The sequence below is a fragment of the Chaetura pelagica genome, unplaced genomic scaffold, assembly GCF_000747805.2.
Source record: "Chaetura pelagica isolate M959 unplaced genomic scaffold, ChaPel_1.0 scaffold106, whole genome shotgun sequence".
Taxonomy (NCBI): domain Eukaryota; kingdom Metazoa; phylum Chordata; class Aves; order Apodiformes; family Apodidae; genus Chaetura; species Chaetura pelagica.
In genome coordinates, this window is record NW_009954222.1 from 2568228 (window position 1) to 2592087 (window position 23860).

Genomic DNA, 23860 nt, shown 5'->3' on the forward strand with positions numbered 1-23860 from the left:
GGGAAAGAGACTGGGGAGGGTAAACATATAATTAAGTATGTGGAAAAGAAGAAATTATTCCTCTTGAACCATCCAGATAGAGCAACAAAGAAGAACAGATCATCTTTTCATGTTACACACAAAGATAATAGACCTAGAATATGTAGACACCTTGACACTAATATAAAAAAATAATAAAAATTTTTAAAAAAGCTTTCTCTTTCTCCATTCCTGTTAATTATTTTAAAATCTGTGTAGATACACCACCTTCTTCCTTCCTTTTCATTAGCTCATGAAGCAAGACAAAAGTTCTGGTCTGATAATACCTGCTGAAGCACAAAACCCCTCCTGTGGATGCCAATCCCATGCCAGGCAGATTTAAATGCTGGAGCTGGTTCAAACACCTATGAAATTTTCAGATAAAATCTTTATTAAAACAAGTTAAGATTGAAAGTGCATTTCATGGGAGTTCCCGTAACCTCACCAAAACACCATTTCCTTGCAAAAACTCTACAAACTCTAACTAAAGAGCTGGAAATTAAGAAACAGATTTGACTGCTTGGTTATCAATGCCACAAATTGTTTGGCTATTTATATCTCTTATAATTTACACATAAAGCTAATCCAATCCTCAAATTTTCAAAAACAGACATACAAAGCTAGAAACTTCTTCAGGGATTATATAATCCTGTTTCCCTTTTGAAGCAAACAATTGACACAGGCTGAATTACAGTCCATATGAAATAATTATTCACAGAGTGACCATCTTAACTAAAATTAAAAATACCAGTCGAATGAATCTCCATACACTCACATGAAATTAAAATACCTAGAAATATACATCTCATTAGAACAGTGATTTCATCTGTATTTCTCAATTACTCTTCCATGCTACCATAGTCAGCTGCAAAAAAAACCATAATTTAGAATAATTCAAGACTCCATGTTTTCCAAGTACTAGATTGCAAAAAAATAAAAACTAAATTATTATGCTAAATTCATGGTGGAAAAAAAGAAAAAATACAGCCTTAAACTCCCTTTGTACCTTAAAGACCCCAAGGCTGACTGGATGCATCTTGCATCAGAAGAATGACTATTTTTTTAACATACTTCAGGGAAGAGCTAAATCACAGGCACCTCCATCTCAGCCATCTTCTCTTGTCTCTCTTCACAGGCATTTTTGCTGTCCTTACACTGCTGAAGCTTTAACTAAATTGAAATTAAACAGGAAATCATACTACAAATTAACTAATTCTTCATTATATATTGTCAACAAGATCCACTCAATATCACTTATTACTTATAAAATTAGAGTTTCACTGAAAATGGTGAGGAGACTTAAAAAAATAAAGGAGACAGCAGTAGTGAAAGATTATTTTTTAGTAGATAAATGAACTATCTCCTTTACAGTTTATGTCAATATACATAAAAAGGAAATTCTGATCTTGGAACTTAAGGCAAGTGGGGTATTTGGGATAAAGGCAGTTTGCTAATATATAAAACTGTGTTTGGGATGGGTACGTTTTTCAAAGCATAAGAAAACTACATTGTAATTGATTCTTTAAAGAGTAACATCTAATGTCCAAATATGTTGCAACTACTATGCAGCTACTCATATATTAACGTACTGAAACTAAATCCCAACTGATTCACACTAAATCTATTAGTAATACATTGAATGAACTATCAATTCATGTCACAATTAGTAAAATCAGACTTTGTTCAAAAAAAGCTTCTTTTTTCCTGTCAAGCATTAATTAAACTCACCTAAGACCTTATCCACAGCTGAAGAAATGGCAAGTATGTATTACACTGGAAATCAAACAAATGCTGCTGCATGTCACTTTACAACACATGGGCACATGCAGTTGCCCTGTCTGCGCATTTAGGCAACACGATAGGATAAGCACTTGTGGAAGCATGTTACATGATTACCATTGCTGCTAAAATAACAAGCTTTAAGTAGTGTTCCTGGAAATATCCAAAACAGTCTTGAAAAGACAAATGACCTCCTTTCTCTCTCTTCCTAAAACCACAGCAGTTAAACAGATTGTGGAAAAACTTTGGTTACTGTGACTCATATGAGGCACAAGAAGCTTAGAGCAATAATTGTAATTGTCATTTCCAAACATGGCAGGTATTATTCATTCAAGTTACCTTTGGGGTATTAAAGACAATTCCATATATTTTAAAATTATGTATGAGGATACGATGATATACATCATCTGCAGAGAAAACCTGTCAGCTGATGCTCCAGCGTAGTACACTATATAGCACTGAAGTTTCATCATGCCTACCTATTGAATGTCAACAATTGCCACACTGAAGCAGAAAGTGCCTATCTTCAGAGTAATCCGAACAAGCAAAGATAGTAAGAAACACAAGGGGCCCAAAAACTCCCCAAGAGCATTAAACTGTATCCTCTTGACATACAAAAATGTTCTACAAATACAGACATATAAGCTATTTAAACCTCTGAAGTCCATATGCATGAGTCAGAACTGAGCATACCACCGAAAGCAACAGTCCCAAATATCTGAATGAACTCAGTTACAACAAATTGAACAAAATCTACAGCATGGTTATTAAACTGAAGTCCCTGTTGGGACTTCAAAGACAGCACAACTACACTGCACAAGGAAAGCAATTTCATAAACGTAGTATCTTGACCATAACATTGTGAAAAAGATGCTTTAAAAATGAGTACAGAGATTCTCCATTCACCACCTTGAATTCTTTTGTTCATCTACGCATCCCCCTCAAAGTCACGGATCTACAGACTTTCCACTACTGCCTTTACTCTCTCAAATATTTTTCACTCACAGTTTTAAACTTGTCTCTGTTAAGTCAAACAACTTTCAGAACCACTAATGCTAATGGTTAGAAAGGTCTATACTTTAGTAAAGTATACAGTGTACAGTATACTTCTATACTTTAAAATACTAATGTAACTTAAAGAGGAATTTGTAATTTGCTCAGTATCTACAGTTGCAGAAACAGTCAAAATACCATTATCCACAGCAGGACAGACAGTATCGTAGTAGAGATTCATGCTACAGATACACACTCAGAGGCAGTGACACACAACAGATGAATGACTTCAGCCAAAGGAAACAACTGAGCAGAACTTATCAAAAGCACATTCAAGAAAAGCACATCCTATCTTTTTCTTTTTTGGTTTCCCTTTTTTTGTTTTGGTTTTTTTTTTCTTTTTTTTTCAGGCACTTGGTGCTGTACTTACACTGTGTTTTTCATTAATTCATATAGCATTAGGAGGGAGTAAGAAGGGTCAAACTCTAATTCTTCATGAGAAAAGAAGAACACTTGCAAGAACAGGAATGAAGACTATGTCTTGGAAACAAAATAGATTTACTTGAAGGGAAGCATCAGTGGTCACACTGTCTGAGACTTTAAGGACTGTTCATCTCTGACTGAGGCAACCTAAGGTGCTAATCATTTTCAAGCTACATTCTTCAATTACAAATGATAGCCTTTCTTTCTCCTAGCAGTGCTTATAAAGAGAGCATATAGCCATTTCTATGCTTAAACATACAATTTTTACCTTCATTGGTCATTTAAGTTATTTTTACAACTAATGGGATTTTGACCCTCAGGTCTCTCCTGAAGTGGTATTGCTGCCACAAGCCTAGAGAGCATTTGAAAGCTGTAGTGAGCCCCTTGGTAAAAAGAAAGTATATATATTTCACTGATTACAGAAATTTCATCAATAGAGCTCATGTAAAACTTCTGCTCTTTGTCTAAGATAATCTACTATGAAACAAAAACTCCAGTTACCTACTGAAATACTAATAATTTTGCAAAAACAACTGGCCTTAAGATAATTCTTTTCTAAATGAATTATTACAAATGAAAGAAAAAAACTACTGCAATTTCAGGTAATGAAATAAGGAACAAGTTTTGTGTTCAAGAGCCAGAAGAAGATACATAGCAATAAAAACTGCTTAAGATCAAAATATGCCAGAAAAGTATCAACCAGTGGAACCACTGACACATAAAAATCTTCCAAATGCTTTAGAAAAAGTTTTTGTTTTTCAAAGTGAAGATTAGATATTTTGATAGTGGTTTAGAATACACAGATAATATTTAACATGGATAAGGCTTCAAATACAATTTAAAAGTCTGACTTTGCATTGTCAACATACAGAAAATTCACAAGCCTTTTAATAAGCATATAGCATCCAGTTTATTCACAGATAGGTCACTAAAAAGACCTCTTATCTTCCCTATGTGTAGAGACTTTAAATGCAGATGTTGCCATTTGAGTTTGTCACTTTATGATCTTTTTGTAATCCATGTTGAGAAATAAGCACTTCTATGTCACAATTCACTTGACTTATTTTCTGTGCTGGAGGATTATTTGAACTGCTCTGTAAAATTTCTCTCTGCTGAATATATGCAGAGCCTAGATGACGAGCTCCGATATAGACATTCACACTGTACACTACAGAGATTAAGCAAGTTCAGTCTCACCCTGGCTCTCTAAAAATTGAATTCGCTGATTGTACTTTAGCCTAAAGTCAAGAGGGAGTCTAAAGTGGTGAAATCTGTACTCTGAGCTGCTTTGCTTTGCACAGAGTAGCCTCTCAATCTTACAAATTACTAAGTCTTTTTCTGAGGTGGCAAAGTTCCTGGAGTAAATATCATTCCATTATGTATTTGCTTTAAACCAGCTTTGAATCTGTTCCAAGTTAAATGGAGGTGATGGGGAAAAAAACTGCTGCATGTTAAATTAAAGTGAATTTAACTTTTTTTTTTTTTTTTTTTTTTTTTTAAATCAACCTCTAGCTTTTCAGAAGGGCAACAATATCAATTTATACACAATGAGTATAAATAGCTCCAGGAGAGTTCAATGAAGCATACAGAGAATATGATAAAAAGGTAAGCAAGTTTATCAGTACATTTTAAATTATCTGCATCTCTTTGAATCACTTGCATGCTAAGAAAATATGTAACCTTCATCTCAAAAGCCTGGTGTATCTTCACATCTCACTCAGAGAAAATAAGGCAGACACTTCTATTTTTCACACATCTCTGTCAGTATATTCCACTCTTGGGAAGTTTAACATCATCTATGCTTCTGTCAGACATGATCAGTTATGCACAGTTGTAGACATGCACTCTTCTTTTCTCTTGAGATTTTTTTTTTTCTTTATTTCATGTGTTTTGACTTTCAGTCATGAAATGTGATACAGAAAATAAGTTTTTTAACATATAATTATTTGGGGCCATATTATAAGAGAATTATCTGAAAATACAGATAATTTTCATATATTTTCTTATTTTTCATAAATTATCATAATTCAGAGTGTATTTTTAACTTAGTAACTTGCAAAGTAATGAGATTAAGAAATAAACCAGGCAGTTGCTGCACACATACAATAACAACCACAAAGCAGCTTGTAACATGGGACTATCACAACTTAGAACTTGTTTACAGGCCTAAAAAACTTAAAATAATTTTGTAAAATCTCTCAGACAAAACACAGGAAAAAAATAAATGTTTTTTAGGAGCACTTGAAAGAGGGAAGCTAGTGTCAAGTTTTGAAGTGTCTTAAAACATCATATGTAGAGCTTCCAGCTAACAAAACTGCAGAAATTTCAGGGTTGAGTTAGTTCACCAAATGTTCCTCTAAATTAACTTTCTGGTTTTACAGATTCCAGTAAACAAATAAAATTCCATTTGGCAAAACTTGGTTTATTTTTGAACCAACAAAAAACATCTACAAAACATAAAACAAGATAAAGAATGAGACATTCTTAAGGACAGAAGGTCATTGCAGTACTTAAATTGTACTCTCTGCAAAAATACACAATACAAAACCAAATTAATTTTAAAAAAACCCTCCCAGTAAACAAAACTATTATTTTCACAGCATATTTCCCACACCAAAAAAAAAAAAGCGTAGTTCAGCTAGATCTCCAGCCACTGTACATCCTAAGGCTGTCTTGAAGACAAAGAGAACTAGAGAGTGTCTATTAATTATGGCATGTCATGAATCCTCTTGACTTCCAATTTGAAGTCCCACTAATGTGCATCCAGCCCTTCACCTTTTTTAAGCAGATCCATTCTTTATTAGCCAACATGCTAGGCCAGGTTCCTTCTAGCAATGACTAGTCTTGCCTGCCTACAAAAGACATAAAGCTTTGTAATCTTTCCTAGTATCTTAACAAATGCTGACATTCATCAACGTTTCTGTTTTGCAAGTAGTGGAATCATCTCTTAGCAAGTACTAATGAGTAAGCATGCTGTATAACTTAACTGAATATTATATCTGCATAGAAGTATGCTTATAATGTAAAAATCACAGCCATTGTTGATAAACTGACTGCATCCAACAAAGGTGACAAAACAGTGATGTTTTTTTCAAAATTATCTTAGTTTAAAAAAATTATTCCTTCCTATGCTGTCAAATCTGAAAGGTCATTTGCATTCTAGAAAGTATGGAAAATATATGTATTCAGCAGTAAAATATTAATATATTAACTTTAAATGTAAGTAAAGAAAGAATGAAAAGTATCATTTTCCTGGAAAGAGAAAATGTCAGAGTGGAGAGTAAGGAATAGCAGAGTTGCTCAGGAATAAGTTATTGGATCAGCCTTGTTGAATAATTTAACTAATATCCACCACACATGCTGATGAAAAAAAGTTGGAAGAGGACCGAGCAACATATTTAAAGAACTGGATGGTCTTGAGGAAAGATGATTAATTTTAATGGAGCAAACTGCAAGGTCACTCACTCAGGGACCATAAATAATAGTAGCTGCTGTAAGCTAAGAACTCAAGGTTGGGAATAACCAAGGCGAAGAAAGATCTGGGTTTATTAGCAGATCCCTGGATGATTATGAACCACCAATGTGACATAGTGACAAAACAGACAAATACCACTCTTGAACACACCAGGCGATATATTTCTGGTGAATCAGAAACTATGGCTGACATATGAGGCATAAGTGCGGTATTTTTGCCTATATAACCTTAGCTAACCATCTTCAGAAAAGATAGATTCACTGAGAAACTGGTCTAGAGAAGGACTGCAACCATGATTACACAAAGGCTTCTAAGACAAGGCTGAAAGGGTTTGACTTTTCTAGTACTGCAAAAGCAAAGGCTGAGGTGGAACATAATTCCTCTCTTTTACAACTGCAGAAAAGGTCTGATAAATTTATAAGGGAAGATTCAGACACAGAAGAAAACTGCAAGCTGCTCCAAGTCAGTCATGAAGCAGTTCAACTACTGATTTCAATCAGTTCTCTGCCAGCTCTCACGAAACTATCAACCCTGTGGCCATGCACAGAAAAAAATATTAGAATGAACTATAGATTAACCTATAGATTGATCAAAAAATCTATTTGTTGAGGAACAGCTATGCTGCAGAGTTCCCAGAGTATGGTATATTAAGGAAGCACCCGGAAAGGTCCCATGAGTGATACATCTAGTTGTTAGGTTTGGTACAAGTTAACCCTGATTAAGTTGTACTGAGGAAGCAAAAAATAAGGCCTCAAAAAGAACACCATACATCAGCATTTCTTTTTAAATTATTTACCTAGATGCTACCCATTCAGGTTTAAAGCTATGCTTACCAAAATGGACTGTGAATAATTTCTTAAGTTAGAAGACATAGTAGTTCAAGTAAAAGACATTTTTAGAAAACATGTAGAAAGAAGAGCAACTAATGGGATGTACCAATTGTGAGGCTTATTTCCAGTGCTGCAAAACTGAGACAAGCAGTCCAGATATTATACCTTAATTTAATATCACCCATTATGATAGGCAGAAAAAAGCTTTACTTCCATCTGCTCTTCACAATATGTAATTGCTTCAAAAACTCCAGAATATGAGAGAAATCTATTGAAAATGCTTTACTTGAAAAAAAAGTTTGGATACCAAAGTATTCTGAGAACTAAAATTTTAAATAGCTATCATAAGAAATATCAGCCTTACAGCTCCTTGATTCTAAATAATTTCTAGCCTACAAGTTACAAAGCACTACTTCTTTCAGTCATATCATGCTACAAAGTTGAATTTTTGCTTAAATTCTAACATAGTTTTGTAAATGTATATTTGAAAGGTATGTGACAACATCACACTGTAAATACTTCATAGAACTGTAAGGTATTAAACCTTTAAAATGTCAACAGTTTAAGGAATCACAGCTTTGTATCAGCGATCCAAAAAGTATACATCAGTCATTTTTCTCCCTGACCTTTTTTGCATTTTGCTAGTAGAAAATTTTATTCTAGGTATTAACTTTTTAAAGCAAAAAAAAAAAATCTTTTAGAAGTATAGGATATTGCAAATTATAGTGAGCAATGCTGAACTATTAATACTGTGTTCTGGTTTACTCACTTATTGTTTTAAATAAAAAAGATGCAGCTTCAATGTTTATTTTAGAAGACTTTGCTGTGAGCTTCAGACTTCCAGTCAAAATCTAACTGAAGATTCCGTAATTGCTTAAATAGCAGCTACTTTTACAATTGTCCTTAATTAGGTCCCAATTTAGCAAATCACTTGGCCATATGCTGAGGTCCCACCGGATTTAAGAATGTGCATAGAGTTGTGCACATGCATCAGAGCTTAGCTGATTTGGGCTTTAACATTAGATATTTTTTAATTATTTTCAATTTCTGGAACTGCTGTGGCCTTTTCAATTTTCTTACATATTTCCTCAGTTCTTGAGGACTCCAGCTACAATTGCTTCTGACTATTGAACAGAGGCAACTAACTTTTTTAAATTATAAGTTTATTTCAAATTGCCACAGTTTGACCTAGGACTGAGGGAAGAATTTCAGAATACTTTAAAAAGAAAGTAAAACAACTGAGAGACAGATGGAACTAAACCTAGTGCCACCACTTTAAAATAAGATGGGCAGCTTCTTCAATCAACAGGAAATCTCCAACAGACTGCACAGACTCTGATTATCCTAGGAAACTAAATAGCTTAAATTGTTGTGGTTACCAACCTACTTTTATTTACTACTTCAGCTTTTCCAGTAATTTGCTTCCCTCCAACACTCTGACATTTACGGAGCAGAAATTGGGAAACTTTTCCATGGTACAGGAAAGTTGTTTTTTTTCCCCAGGGGCATGTTCACTGCTTGCTTCTGTGCAGCTGCAATTGGATATATATTTGTATAGTGATACTTACACTTTGTGCTGAGACAAGAACTGTCCTTTGAGTCTTGCGGACTCTATACTGACAGGTTTCTCTCATCTGGACATCTCATCTTGGCAGTATCAACAAATCCTACTTTCCCAAACCCAATCATAAAACCAAATCAGTACAGTAAACTATAGTAACAAAAAGTATATTTGGGGTGTTTCTGTTCAGCCCTGGGGGACAAATGATTCACTGTGCACTTAGTTCATGTTTGCATGTTTACTTTGGAAAGTACATTGGGAAAAAAAAATTGGGGTTTGTATGAAAAAAAAACCCTCCATAACCCATTTCATTGAGAAACAGAGCTGTCAGACCAATATTGTGGCATTTATTGTGTAAACAAAGCAGGTAACAAGACTACACATCTGCTTTATGCTATTCTGAGTATCCCACCTTAAAAGCAATGTGATGGGACTACAAAAGATGCAAAAAACAGCAGCCAGGTTTCAGAGATGTCTGAATGACAACAGGCAAGAGGTCATAAAATCATGAGTAAAGTGGAAAGGATTACAAGAGGACTATCTTACTCTTTCAGAATCTTCACAAGAACTGAAGTGTACCTATTAGAAATATCAGGTAGCAGGCTTTGAACAAACTAAGGGAATATTGTTTTCAGGAACACTTATGCTCTGACAGTCAAACTCTAATTTAGCTCAGAAAGAGATTAGAGCATTTAAATCCAGCTAAGAAAGAGAGTCAAGATACAATTTGTATCTTGGAAACTTGTAAATCACTGCTTGTACATCGTGTGTTCAAACCTTAAAGTATCTGTATCCTAAACAGTCTCTACTGATAAACACTGCAGAAAGGGCAATGGATTAGATAAATCTCTGTCTTTCCTTCTATAAAATGACAATGGAAGATAGGATGGTAAAAACTTGGTTGTCCACTCCCAAAATGTTTGATTTCCACTCAACAGAAGTATTGGCTTTTTTATTCAGAGAAGTTTTCTCTGTGAGTGCATGAGGCACTCTAAGGACACAAGGAAGCAGTTTTACAAAGTTTACTAGGCATGCATGTTTCTAGATTTAGGTTGCACAAGGTTAATCTGTACTATGCCATATTTAAATTTGTATTACCATCTGCTAATTTAATGAATGAGTTAAAGGGTTATTAACATTTGTAAGCAGAAACTCTCACCCAGCTATATGTACTCCCTACATCTTCAAATGAACACTGTTAAACAAACAACTCTTCTTTTACTTTTTTTTCCAAATAAAATTTGAATGTAGTAGCACAGCCTATTCTAAAACCACGACCAGAATTTTCAATCGAGATATCAAAAAATCATATGATGATACATACAATGGAACCAAATTTAAGCCTGATGCTTTGGCCTATATAAACGGGGAATTTCCTCCATCAAAAGCTGACAGAAAAAAACAGTCTTTATGATTGTCTCACATAGAAATGTGCTTTCTATTCACTCGCATAACAATATATTAAAACAGTCTAACATGTATATAGAATAATAATGTGCACAAAAATTAAAAATAGATGTTAAGTGCTTACTTTTTAATGGGAACTGAAGTACCTTATTATTGATCTCTGTTGAAACTAAAAAAAAACAAAACAAAAAAACACCATTTCTTGATACATCCAGGTACTTCTGAGACTGACAAAAGAGACCATAACACCAGCTGTCATATTCTATTATCTAAAAATGCATTTCTGAAATGATTGAATGTTGCAGTATTTAGTTTCAGAATCATTGTGTTCCAGTATGACATACACACTAACACCTTGCAAAAACTGCTTAAAAATGGTGCATGACAGGGAAAAAAAAAAAAAGTCACATACATATTTCTAAAATACCTGCATTTTTTCAAGACAGCCTTTCCACTGGTGTAATAAAACTGGTCTAAAACATCTGCCATTGAACTTCCAGAATTGTATGGGTAGTAACCCTGTCATCATTAATATTTGAGGGGGGTAAAGGAAAGTAGAACTGGATCAAATTCATGTGCAGTGCTTCTTTCCATTAACACAAAAAAAACCTAAACAAAAACCAAACCAAACACAAAACAAGTAAAAACAAAACAAAAGAAAAATGCAATAAAGAGCTTTATCCATACAGTTAATTACAGAAATAAGATTTTTTTGGAAAAAAAAAAAAAAAAAAAAGGGATACATTTCACTAAAAAGTTGTATCCATTCATGTATCACACAGGATTTTTTAAAATGGGAGATGTTAGCGCAGCTGATCACTGACCATCTATCATATCACCAGATCAGTGATAGCTATTTTCATTGATCATAACAATACACTCATTCAATTCTTTTTTTTCTGTTGCAGCCTCAGGCAACTGTTCCCTTCATTGACATCAAGATTGGCATAATTACTAAAAAAAAAAATATGTTGGGGTTTTTTTCTAAAATACAGCCATCCAAAAGTGGGGGAAAAAATAAAAGAAACACATTTTCAGAAAAACAAAGCAAGTATTTCACTATGACTTTCATAAATGCCTGTCTATGTGAGTTGTATCTATACTGGCAATCAAAATTAGACCACAAAATAGCATAATGGACATGGATTTTATTACTTTAATTTGATCATAGATCCAATAATGAAGGAAAGGCAGACAAAATTGACTAACTTAATATTTATGGGAACTTGAACTACTGAAGAGATTAGTACTTTTACTCAGTTAAGCTTCCAACTGTCAGCTGTCATTACAGGACCTGCCAAAAAAAGCAAATGATACCAATGTTGCACTTGTAACATGAGCACTGGACCCTTTTAGTGAGAAACAAAACATGCAAGTTAAACCAGGAAAATGCATTGCTTCCTGGCTTTACATTAAGGACAAATCAATGTCCTGGTCCAGTCGTAATAAATTACCTTTTGCCAGGATAGATCAGCTTGGGTTTCTCTATATGAAATGTCAGTGGAAGGTATTGACAAATGTCAGTGGAAAGCAAAAAAGCAGTCAGTTGAGATTTTTGAAAGGAACCCAAACCATAGAAAATTTGGGCATTCTCCACCTCCCTTAAATACAAAAAAAATCATGTTTCTGTCAACTTTATAGGACTGGCAGCACTCACAGTCGTCAGACAAAGGGAAAACCTCTCTGGTGATTAAGCAGTCATAAGACCAACAGACTTGCAGTAGCTCTGAAGTTCATCAGTCCACTGCTACTGCTGGTAACTGGGATGTCCATACCACCACCAGTTTGAACCCATGTCTGCTACTGCAAGTGTAAGTGCACAATTCTGGGCATTTCCAGTAAATTAGGACTTAAATTTCAGGTGGTGAAGCAGTCCATAATTCTTGACAAACTAAGAGGCAGTGAATACAGCAGGTTAGCAGAAGACTACTAGTCAGCTGAGAATAAAGACTGATACTCATATGTGAAACTTTTTTTTTCAAAATGCCCAGAACTGGCCATTTGGTTCCAATATGCTGACACCAATTGTATGCATGGGAAAACAGGTTAGTATCCAGGATTTCACAACTGAAGGGCTTCTTCAATGTGGAAAGAACATGTTTCTTGTACACAGCGAGTGATAAAAGTATGTATACATAAATACATATATAAACTTGTGTGTGTGTGAGCATGGTCACACACCACTTACCGAAAGACTAATTTTAGTATTGATTAAGTAATTTAATATGTAACCTCATATGCTGAAAAAATTATACTACAGAAACTTTAGACACACTATAGCATTACAAAGCAGTCCACAAGACACCTTTTCCCAAATAACTGCATGTGTCTAGATTATAATAGCCCTGAGCAAACAACTTGGAGGCACCTATATGATGAATGTTCATTAAAAAAAAAAATAATTCCATTTCAGTGTTCATGAGCCTGGTGAGAAAAATTCAGGATAATACTTCGTATCAGGAGCAAAAGGCAGATGCACACTCTAACCAGACATTTTCTGAAGCACTTTTTCTTCCTCCCTTTCAATCTGGATTGAAACTTTTTGATTCATTACTCTGTTTTCACATAACTTTGCAAGACATGCAGTTCTTACATAAACTATATAGTGGATCACAGTCCTAGCAAGTCTGTAGACCTACTGCAGTCATTTCCATTAGACTGGCTGGCTCTATTCAGGATTTTTACCATCCCATACACCTCAAAAAAAAGTAATCTGAAATCTTAAAACATTCTTGCTGCCTTCCTAGTCTCTCCTGCTTCAAATTGGATGGATATGCAACTAACTCTGGAGAGATCATTGTTCCTTGGTCTATGAGCTGGCCACAGGCCTGGAAGACATCCATGCTAAAGCTTAGTCTTTAGTGATATCAGAGGGATGGGGCACGGCTTCTTTGTGTGCACCTAGACAGGAGGCTTGAATTGTTTTATCACACCACAGTACCATGTAACCATTTCTATAAGTTTATAACTCATGTTTATGCCCCTCGCCTTTCAATAACCAAGCACTAGGAAAAAAAATGTTGTGAAATGCAACAACAGTTGGGAGGCTAGCTCAAATGTTTTCTCATTATTTAAAAGAATATTGTATGTGTAAAACTGCTTTTGGGGGAATGGCTGAAACTAGTTTTGGTAGGAGAAACCCAGAAAATGACCATAAAGTTGTGCGTAATTATTCTGGGGCAATCTTTGTGTGATTTATAGTGAATCCCATCTCTGACATGAGAAATTATAAAAGAAGCTCAAGTTTCTCAGTGAGTCCCTATGACTATTTTGTAAAAGTCGAACGACTAGAATAAAATAAAATATTTAAGTAAAATTAATAGAAAACATTACATGTATGTATTTTGGAAGTCACTTATTTCTGCTCCCAGAATAGAGAAGGGTAGGGGGGTGGTTCCAAGAGGGACCTTGCTATAATAAGATGTTAGTAAGTAAACAGGATAACTTAATGACTGTTACGAGAGCTTCACAGGCATTCTCTGAGGCTCCAGAATGTGTCTTAGTCTAATTTTGGCAATGACAAACCGATGGCAGTCTCTTGCAGCCTCTCAGAACAAAATTTGATGCCACCAGGCTATAAAGTTGGACTCAGCAGTCTCCATCAATAGACTTGTCCACATCACACAACACTTGAATGAAATCCTCAGCACAGCTTCTACCCACATTCCTCTAAGAGAGCCAGTAAGAAACTTTAAATATTTCAAAAGGCTTTGCATAAGGCAGAGTCAAGTATTCATTTAAAACAGCCTTGTTTTATTTCTTTCTTGTCCTCTACCTTCTGTTTCCCTCTATTTTAACCATGTTCATTTTGAAAGCACGTATTGTTTGAAGGAAAAAAAAAAATCATTATGGAGTAGACAAGCTCAGCTAAAAAGATAGGAAAAAAAGGTTTCTGTTGTTTTGGTTTGGATTGTTGAGTTTTTTGTTTTTACATTAATGGTCAAATAAATCAAAAGATGACACTGTACAATGTGAAAGTACAATCATGAATAGCTGTTTACATGGATTTTAAATATTTTGGTAATGTGCAGCGTGCAAATTACCAAGATATGAAGAGAAGTTCTTATTTACATTGTGCAAGAATGAGGTTCATACACTATTTATCCTCTGTTTATTTTTACTAATCTAAATTATTACAATAAAAGAATAGCAATATGTGGTCACATAATTAGCTCTTACAATAATTAGAAGGGGAAAAAAGCCCTCACTGAGGCAAACACGCATTTCTGTGCAATTTAAACAGGAAGTCCTCGATGATTAACATTAATTGAGAAAAGGTTTTTCTAGAAAAAAAAAAAAAAAAAGAATCCTGTGTGAAACATTAAACAAACTTATCTGATATTTATGGTTTTTTCTTTAATAATTAATGAAATGTAAATAGTCAAGGGAGTCCAGAGTTTTGCTTTGTAACTAGCTACTATTATAAATGGCAGTCAGATGTTTACAGAATACCCAGAACCCTTTTGTGTGGAAGGAGGTTACAAATCTGCCCCTTTTCCCTGTTCAAAGTCAAAAATAATGGTGCCTGATCCCCAGAGCATTCATTGCAAGAACTGTTTGCATATTCAGTTATTGTTTCTGCTGCGTCAGTCATCTGCTGAAGTTCACTCTAATGTGGCCCTGATCAATTCTGCCAGCTGTGCTTAAGTGCTGTTTACTATAATAACATCACACTGCATTCTTATTTGGCAACAACAGCTATGACAGCACCTAAATGCATTGAGAAGCCACGATTTTTATCATGTACACAGATCAAACTGGAATTGTTTATGGAGGACAGTGTTGTTCTATTTCTGTCCTTTCTAGTGAATACCAATACCACAATAATGGCTTTGCCAAAAGCATTACTACTCTGCCCTTTCTAATAAGTGAAGGTCTTGTTGATCTAAATACTCTATAGGACATGGAAATTATTTAATTACTGTGGCATGCACATTTTCACTGAATAAGAGAGAGAACTCAGAAGATGGGTAGATGAGACAGAGACATATGAATTGGTATCACTCAAAGAGGTACAGAAATATTTTCTAAATGTACAATAATATTTAGTGAGATTTGAAATATAATGTAATCATCTGGTGCTTAAAAGGAAAAGAAAAAACTAAACCAGAGTAATTGAGTAACAACAGAAACACTCGTTGTGGCACAAAGGTCTCCAAACACATTTGCAACATTTCAAAGTAGTTTCACATATTTTTCCCAATATGCCAAACAGTTCGCTTGCCCATATGTTAAGTAAATCAAATGTCTTCAATATACAGGCATAGTGAAAAAGCCATAAAGAATGAACCTGATCCTCCTTCTCCTGAAATCAGCTATAAATACAGCAATAGAACCTTGTCTTGGGAGTTATTTTTTACACTGTGATAACACTCTGCAGTATGCTAGATGTTTTCCAAACAGACATGAACACATATCCGGAGAGCATACGTATAAAAAGACAATGACAGATGAAGCAGGGGAGGGGGGGAAGAGAATAAGATGTTCACAAAAAGGCTGCAATATAGAAAAGCATAGGTCTTATTAACCTCACTATTTTTATTTTGAGGGAGAGGGGCTTTTCCATTATCTTTGACGTTTATCATGCTAAGCTCCCCTCAGTCCATCCTTCCACAGTTCAGTCTCTTTTTAATTCCCTCATCAGTTTCTAGTTGCTGCTTAACTGTCCTTTCTTCTCCTCATGGCCAGTATTCCGTTCTCCCCTTCCTATAAAGATAAGTAATCCTTCACACAGACCACTGAAATTAAGAGAGTGTTTCTGGGGAACCAAAAACATGCCCTCACAGGGGGCAGATAAGACTTCACAGGAGCAACACCGGGCTTTGAAGGCCATCCAGGAAAAGGCATTTAGTAGGCATGGAGAGGTGTGAAGACGGTTCTGGAAGACAGTTCTTGAAAACTAAAACTACAGAAGATGTCAGGGTAAGAGTTATATAGAGATACACAGTCAAGGACAGTTAGGTAGCACCTTGAAATAAATGTTTTAAAATCTCAGCTTGATATATTGGATGACGTGGGTGGTTCAAAGAGAAGACTAGCATGGCTATATCTGCCAGCCATATTCTGAAATACAGCATAAAGCAGACATCTTCCATGCACTGCAGCAAAAAATGCTTTAACTCTATGGAAATGACTAAAAATGTTGACTGTGTGCTGCCCCAAGAAAACAGATCAAAACAAGAGTCTTCTAGAGAGCTGATCTTGTTACAGCACTTCCCTGAGTAGTACACAAGAAATATTCTAAGTAAGGTACAAGAAGCAGCAAGAAATAGAGGGAAGAGGCAGAGAAGCAACACAGGTTGCACTATCCAATAAAAAGTTTTTAAAAGAAAACACTACTAAGTCATACTGATTAAAAGAGGTGCTACAAAAGCATTCAAAAGGTAAACATTTCTCTCCCTGATGGCTGCACAGAATTCAAGAGAATATAAAGAAAGCCTGCACACATTCAATGGGAAGGCAATGAAAGAGTGCATAGGGGCTCAATCAATTCTAATTCTACACCCACAGATGCTGTTTAAATCAAAAAGCCATATATGAAATCCACCTATTTTGAAGTGGCACCTAGAGATAGCTGACCTGCTGTAAGAGAGTACTTGCAGCACTAAATTTCATTTCCTTGTGGGCATTTAAGGTAAGTTTTTGTTCTGCTTTGCAAGCCTGAAGAACCATTTTTTTAACCAGGAAAAAGGAGTCAATAAATTAGTAATAGCGATGTGTTTTGAATTCTATGCCTTCCATTAACTTCTGTCAAGTTATCGGACTTCTTAGGAATATTACACAGAACATGGATAAATCTTAATATGCATTCATGTCGTACATCCTAACAGCACAGAAGGCTCCTTCTGAGCAACTGTAGAGCATGCTGTGGCTGTGTATTAAAAATACTGCACATTTGGCTATTACAGACCCATAATAGTAAGCGTTCCACCAAAATCAAAATGCACTCTAAATTCTTGTTAAAAGATGAAAGAACAATGACTACTTAAATTCCAGTAACACAAACATAATTTTATAGCTGAAGGAACTGCAACACTGACAAAGATATTCTACTTTTTCTTTCTTACAATCTTTGAATATAAAAAATGAACAGGTTTTGGGTAGCTATGAAGAATTTGGAGACCAATTCAGAAAACTGATGAACATTCTCAGTTCCCAGTATAGCAGACTGGAGTTATGAGTCCCCAGGGAGACATCCCCCACAAGATCTCCTTTGCACTTTGAAAGATAAAACCAACCTGTAATTTCTATGCTTTTTCTTCATTCTCTTTGTAACTTTTAAAATCAACAAATAACAATTTAATTGCTCTTTTGCTAATCTCTTATACACTAAATTTAAATTTGGGGTGATTACTTACAGTATCTGTATAAACTATGGGAGCCAGGGGGTTGTAGGTGCAAAGCAGGCCTTCACTTTAGTTGGGTTAAATAGTTAGATAGTTGCTTGTATGTATAAATGAATCCCTCTTTCATCACGGCCTTAAAGAAAACATGACATCCTTCTAAATTCATCATCAGGTTGCCAGGCAGATTCAAAAACAAAAATAATTCATTCAAACTGTTTAATCTACTCAGTGCAGATTGACAGTATCTTTATATATTTTTGAAAGCTCTTTTAACATTAGCTTATACTTTAGTGTGGGAAGAAACTAAAAGCTTTCTACATATAAAAGTTCATCGTTTACCTTCTCACAGCTATCAGATAAAAGCATAAGGGCAAGGAAGCCACAGCTCTCAGATATATTACTCCCAAAGGACAGAACCCAAATGCATCAGCATCAGTAAAGGCAGCAGGTGTGAGCTTTGACTAAAGAACAAATGTTATACAAGAGAAAGATGCCTGAAAAGAGGTAACCAAGCCTACTACCGGCCCTGTGACTGAAACGGGAGGGTTTTGTGTCTCCAAAGAAGTAAATCAGCTCTCACTAGAGGTAAATAAATAAATAAGTGAGAATACTACTTCAGACATTATAGTGAACTTTCTTATGAATGGATTGCAACACACAATGACAGAACTCCCTCAATTCCGCTTTTCAATAACTCCAAGGCACTAGGGATGTGACAGCATGATGAATACCACAACAGACAGCTCCAATATGGTACCATTTTACCAGATCAATATCTCACTGCAATATAAGAAAAAAAGAAGCTGATATTAGTCTACACAGTGTATTACAGATGAGGTACATTTCTTCTTACTGCACTCATGCTGAACCAAGGCAATAACTCATAGATGCCTTTAAAAGGTTTGCACACTACTAGCACATGCAAAAAAAAGACTAATCATGGCTTCAGCATCTCTTTGAACATGCAATAGCTTAAAGCAGTAAGTACGTAGGATTCTGTGTATGTATCTATTAATCTACCTATGTGTACCACAAACACAATGACAAACATATCTAGGGACAAGAGAAGCAAAGGGATTTATGTATGCTGCACAGTTCCTTCAGGAATAGCTTTCTTCAGGAACAGATTATTTTACCTATTAATCAAACATTTCTTATCAAGTCAGCGTGTCCCTTCTCTCCCCTTTTTCTACGAAGACATAGGAACACTTCTAACTGAAGCTACTGCGAGTACCGTTTTAAAAGTCTTCATTTGCCAACAGCAACCACAAGGTTGTTTTTTTTCCCTGTACTTCAAATAGGAAATGAGTGGGAGATCTCAGTTACTGCTGTGTGATAAGTGCTTGCAAATTTAACCTTTTTATAGCAACTACTGTAGCTTTCAAAATAGAAAACAAATATGATGTCTTGGTAAAAATAATATATTTAAGGCTAGCAGAAAGAAACTATACAATACGACATTATCAGAATATGTGTTTGCTTTCCATCATCCCCAGTAATCTCCAAGGAAAACTAATAGGAAAAAAAAAAAAAAAAGTCTCCTGTCTAAATAATAATATTTGCCTTTATTTCACTCTGATAACACCATAGATGCCTCTCTTCTATAAAATCTATTGGCTATAGTTGGACAAGTGAAATAATATAGTTATTTTTACCTCTGAGAATGTGGAAGGTAACAAAAATTATCAAATGAATTAATTCAATTCTTCAACAGCTGTCTTTAATTCCTTAATTTAATTGATTGTTCTCTGTTGCAATATAAACTATAAACTTCAAAAATTAGACTGTTTTAAACTTCTGTTACATTCAAGATTACCTACAGATTTTGTGATATTTTACATGTTTCTCACTTTATCTTCCTCTTCCCCCTTTGGCTTTTTTTTTCAAAGTTAACATGCTTAAAAGATACAGAGAGCTCAGAAACACAAGTTGAAGTTACCGTGTAATGCAAATTTATTTATTTTTTTTTTAATTCATTATGTATATAGTTCATACCACAGAATTAATCAAAAATTTGAGTTTCAGGACTCAAATCTTTCAGCTGTGTCTCCAGAAGAGAAGGATACAAACTGTAACAGAAGTCCCTGCGAGTGAGCTTCACGGGAAAGGATTTGAATCACAATATAATCACATACCAAAATAAACATAGTAAAACAAAAATAATTCTTGGGCTTCATTTTGGTCCTAACAGAAGTCCCTGCGAGTGAGCTTCACAGGAAAGGATTTGAATCACAATATAATCCACATACCAAAATAAACATAGTAGAACAAAAATAATTCTTGGGCTTCATTTTGGTCTCTGTTGATTTGATTCAAAGCACAGAATTTACCTATAAGTGAATGACATGAAAGTGATTACCTGTTTACAGTGCTGGTCCCTTCTTTCGTTAACCTTCTGGACATACAAATGAGGGGGTGACGATTAATTAGGCATCCAAATACTCTATATGTATTTTGTGTAAGCAGTACTTAAAGGGGGAAGAAACAACATTTTAATGCTCTAAGTGCAAACCTTAAATAGATATCAAATGTAGGACAAAAAAGCAGTAGAATGTTTAAAGCAATTAAGTAGAAACCACATATGAATGTAACACCAAAGTATACCAATGAGTAAACGTACTTTAATTGAAAGTGTGATTATTTTATGCCAGACCAAATTGTGTTTGGGCCAATAACCATGTTTCAAGGCACTCACTGACTTTTTCCATGTGTGCTTTTCCTTGTAGAATCCAAGAAATCGGGCCCTAAGAAAGCATAAAAGTTTCCACCAATTCTATTTACCAAGCTACCTAAAATTCTATCTTCCTAATTTGCAATAGAGAATCTGTACATATTTCAAGGAAACTACACCCTTGTGGGGACTGAAGCACTAATGATACAGTTGCTCCTTCTGTTCTACAGTGCCATGTTGCCCAGATTCTGGGTGCTGCTCAAACAGTAAAGTTCTCATCCTGAAGAGGAAAGATGATGGGGCCGACACATAAAAGATGAAAAGAATGCAAGACGATCAAACAAGCTGGTACTTTATACATACACACACACATGTAGGTATAACTAAGTCCACTGACCTTGACAAGACTGCTAAAAATTATATCCATAAATAGACACTAGTGAATTGAGATCTAACTCAATGAATACTCTACAGTGAGGAAGGGGCATGGTAACTGTTGTATGTTGCACAGTATCACAGAGAAAACTATCCTTTGTGCAACTCCTAAGTTAAACTCCTGATAGTGAATAATTATGTAAAGAAAGCAGAATAAACATCTAAAGAATTAGAAACTGTTAACAGTGAGCACACGTTTTCCATTTAACCATTCTGAGATCAGTTTCAGATGTATTCAGCTCAAAGACTGAAGAAACTGAGTGAAAAATCTGGACTGGCATTATTTATCCACATAGTTGCAAAACTCCTACTATGAGCTGAGAATTTTGCATTGCATTTAGGAAAATACCTAACCACTTAAGTATGAATTGCGTTAGTTTTGTAGCTTTATGGACCCTTAGCTGCTGTAACAGAACCTTACTGGTTTTTTTTCTTTTGTTCTATACTGTTCAAAATGCCACAAAACTTATTTTACAAGAAATTAGAAGAACTTTCCCCTAGTCAGTATATGCTGATTAAGCACAGTACGTATGCTAAGTTCACACAGACATTTCTAAACAAGCGATACTCCATGGAAGACTTGCAAATCCTCTACAACACCAGCAAGAACATAGTGTCAAACATTATAAAGGAAAAACGACTTTAATAAATCAGGATTTTACCCTTTTACACTACAAGCTATGGAGGTTTTGTACAGCCCTAGTACAACGAGGCCTATGACTATGGCTTTGTGGCGCTCTAATGACAAGTCAGGATTTAACAGATCTGAGCAAACATAGATGACACATTTGTGAAAACTAAACTATTGAAATTCTTACACAAAATTTCATATAACATTTTTTCCTAAAATTAACCAACATTTCTGAAAGGCCCTGAACTATAATCATCTGACAGAATACAGAACACCAAGAAAAAAAAAAAAAAATCCAATTAATTAAAAACCTAACTTTTTAAGTAGCTATAGCTCTAAAAAAAATCCAACAGGTAATAACATGAACACAGGAAGACATGCATTACAAAAAATCCTAAATCACTTAAATTAATGAGAAGACCTAAAATGTATCAGGAAAAAAAAAAAAGTAATACCGAAGACTCCACCTTCACCAGTCACAATAAACCCAATTTCAGACAAATGTCCAAGATTTGTTGAAAACCATGACTGCTATTAAGTATTGTTTTGTTGTGAATCATCTTTGTGCCTTTAGTGATTCCTACATGGACAGAGGGAGGTTATCTGCATGTCAGACTAGCAAAACAGCATTTCTGCAGAAAAGTACAGAAGAACTTAGGACTGAGTTCATCACGTGAGATACCACGTAGCTGCATATAAACTACAAGTACAATTTCCCTCAAAATATCTAGTAATGTATCATCGTACAACTTCAGTGAAAACATCCTTTAGGAGTTCTTCAGTAATACGTAAATCCAAGGGGGAAAAGTACCAAAGGGCATAACTCAGAGAAATCACGACTAGTTCTAGCTTAAGTTTTAGAACAAGAGTTATACCCGATTAGTGCGTAATTTTTGTTTCAGCCCCTTCAACTACTCCATCTCGGGGGCTCCGTCCCGCGGCCCGGCTTCCCTACCCCGCAGTGAGGCGAACTCCCCCTCACATGCTGCTGTCGCGAGTCTTTGTGTCTTTTCCTGTAGTCCTGTTTAAATTCTCACCTTGCTCTGCCCTTGTCATCAACTCATTCAAGCACAAAGCAGGGAGCACGGGAGTGTTTACTCATTTCCCAAGTCCATTATCTTACACATTAATCACTGGTCTGGAACTTTTGGACAATGCTGAATCTGTTACCTTTTATTTTTTATTTTTTTTCTTTCTGGCTGCTTTTCTCGGGTCCGATAGTTCACCAGTTCCAAGCTGTACTTACACTTGATGACCTTTACATCTGATTATTTAGCTACTCTTCCTCTTTTCTTTTTTTTTTTTTTTTTTTTTTTTAAAACAGACTCCAGAAAGAAACAAACGCATGAAGTTAGCAACAGTGGTTTCCATCTTTAAAAGTTGCACTTGCTTGAGGAAACCGCAGATTTAATGACTCCCAATCTAAAAGGCCTACTCTGCGTATGAAGCACAAAGCTAAAGATACGGGATGTGTTTCCAGAAAGGACTGCAGAGAGTTGATTTTCTTCAGGGCAACTAGGTTTCTTTGGAAAACCTGAAAAGACCACCACACCCGCAGCCCCCGTCCCCCCAACCCCTCTTTGTTTTTTTAAATGAAAAAGCAACGAGAAGTTGTTCCTGAATGCACGAAGTTTGTTGTTGTAGAAATACATCTTCAGAAATCGTATAGTTTCTTTGCAATGATGATTGCAGGAAGGGAAAAAAGAAATAGGTGCAAATCTGGGCAGCTGGAGGCTCTTGAACTACACTTGTTAAAAGATTTGTTTGTGAAACACGCATTTTATTGCCTTGTATGCATGTTATAATGAGGCATGGACAACTGCAACATTACGCTTAATGATTGCGTTTCTTGTTTCAGCCAGCTTCCTTGTCCTCTCGCAATTAACGCTTTCCCAGATCACCCAAGGCTACTTGGGGGGGTTGGGGGGGGAGAAGAAAAGAAAAAAAAATCTGAAATTCACATAAATGAGCAATGTCAATAGTTTAGAAAGAGTTTACTTAGAGAACAAAGGGCCCTTATGAGGCACTAGTGAGAAGAAATGGGGAAAAAATGAGTCCTCACAATGTCGGCCTTTTCTCCCCGCGACTTGTTATCAAGCAGCCCGCGCGAGCCCCTCCGATCTGCATGAAAATACCTTTCGTTCCATTCACTCATTTGCATTAATTTCTCCCATTATATCTGCAAATGGCAGCATGTCTCCCCGGCACAATGCGGCGGCCGATGAGGGCCG

At 35.5% G+C, this 23860-nt stretch overlaps 1 protein-coding gene across 1 annotated transcript in view; it reads right to left on the bottom strand.

Annotated features, from left to right (window-relative positions):
- Positions 1-23860, bottom strand: part of DACH1 (dachshund family transcription factor 1) — a 336491-nt gene that overhangs the window by 205502 nt on the left and 107129 nt on the right. Inside the window, exon 5 of the mRNA XM_010003510.1 lies at positions 13127-13164. Within this exon, the coding sequence (XP_010001812.1) occupies positions 13127-13164 (38 nt within the window). The remainder of the gene's footprint in view (positions 1-13126; positions 13165-23860) is intronic.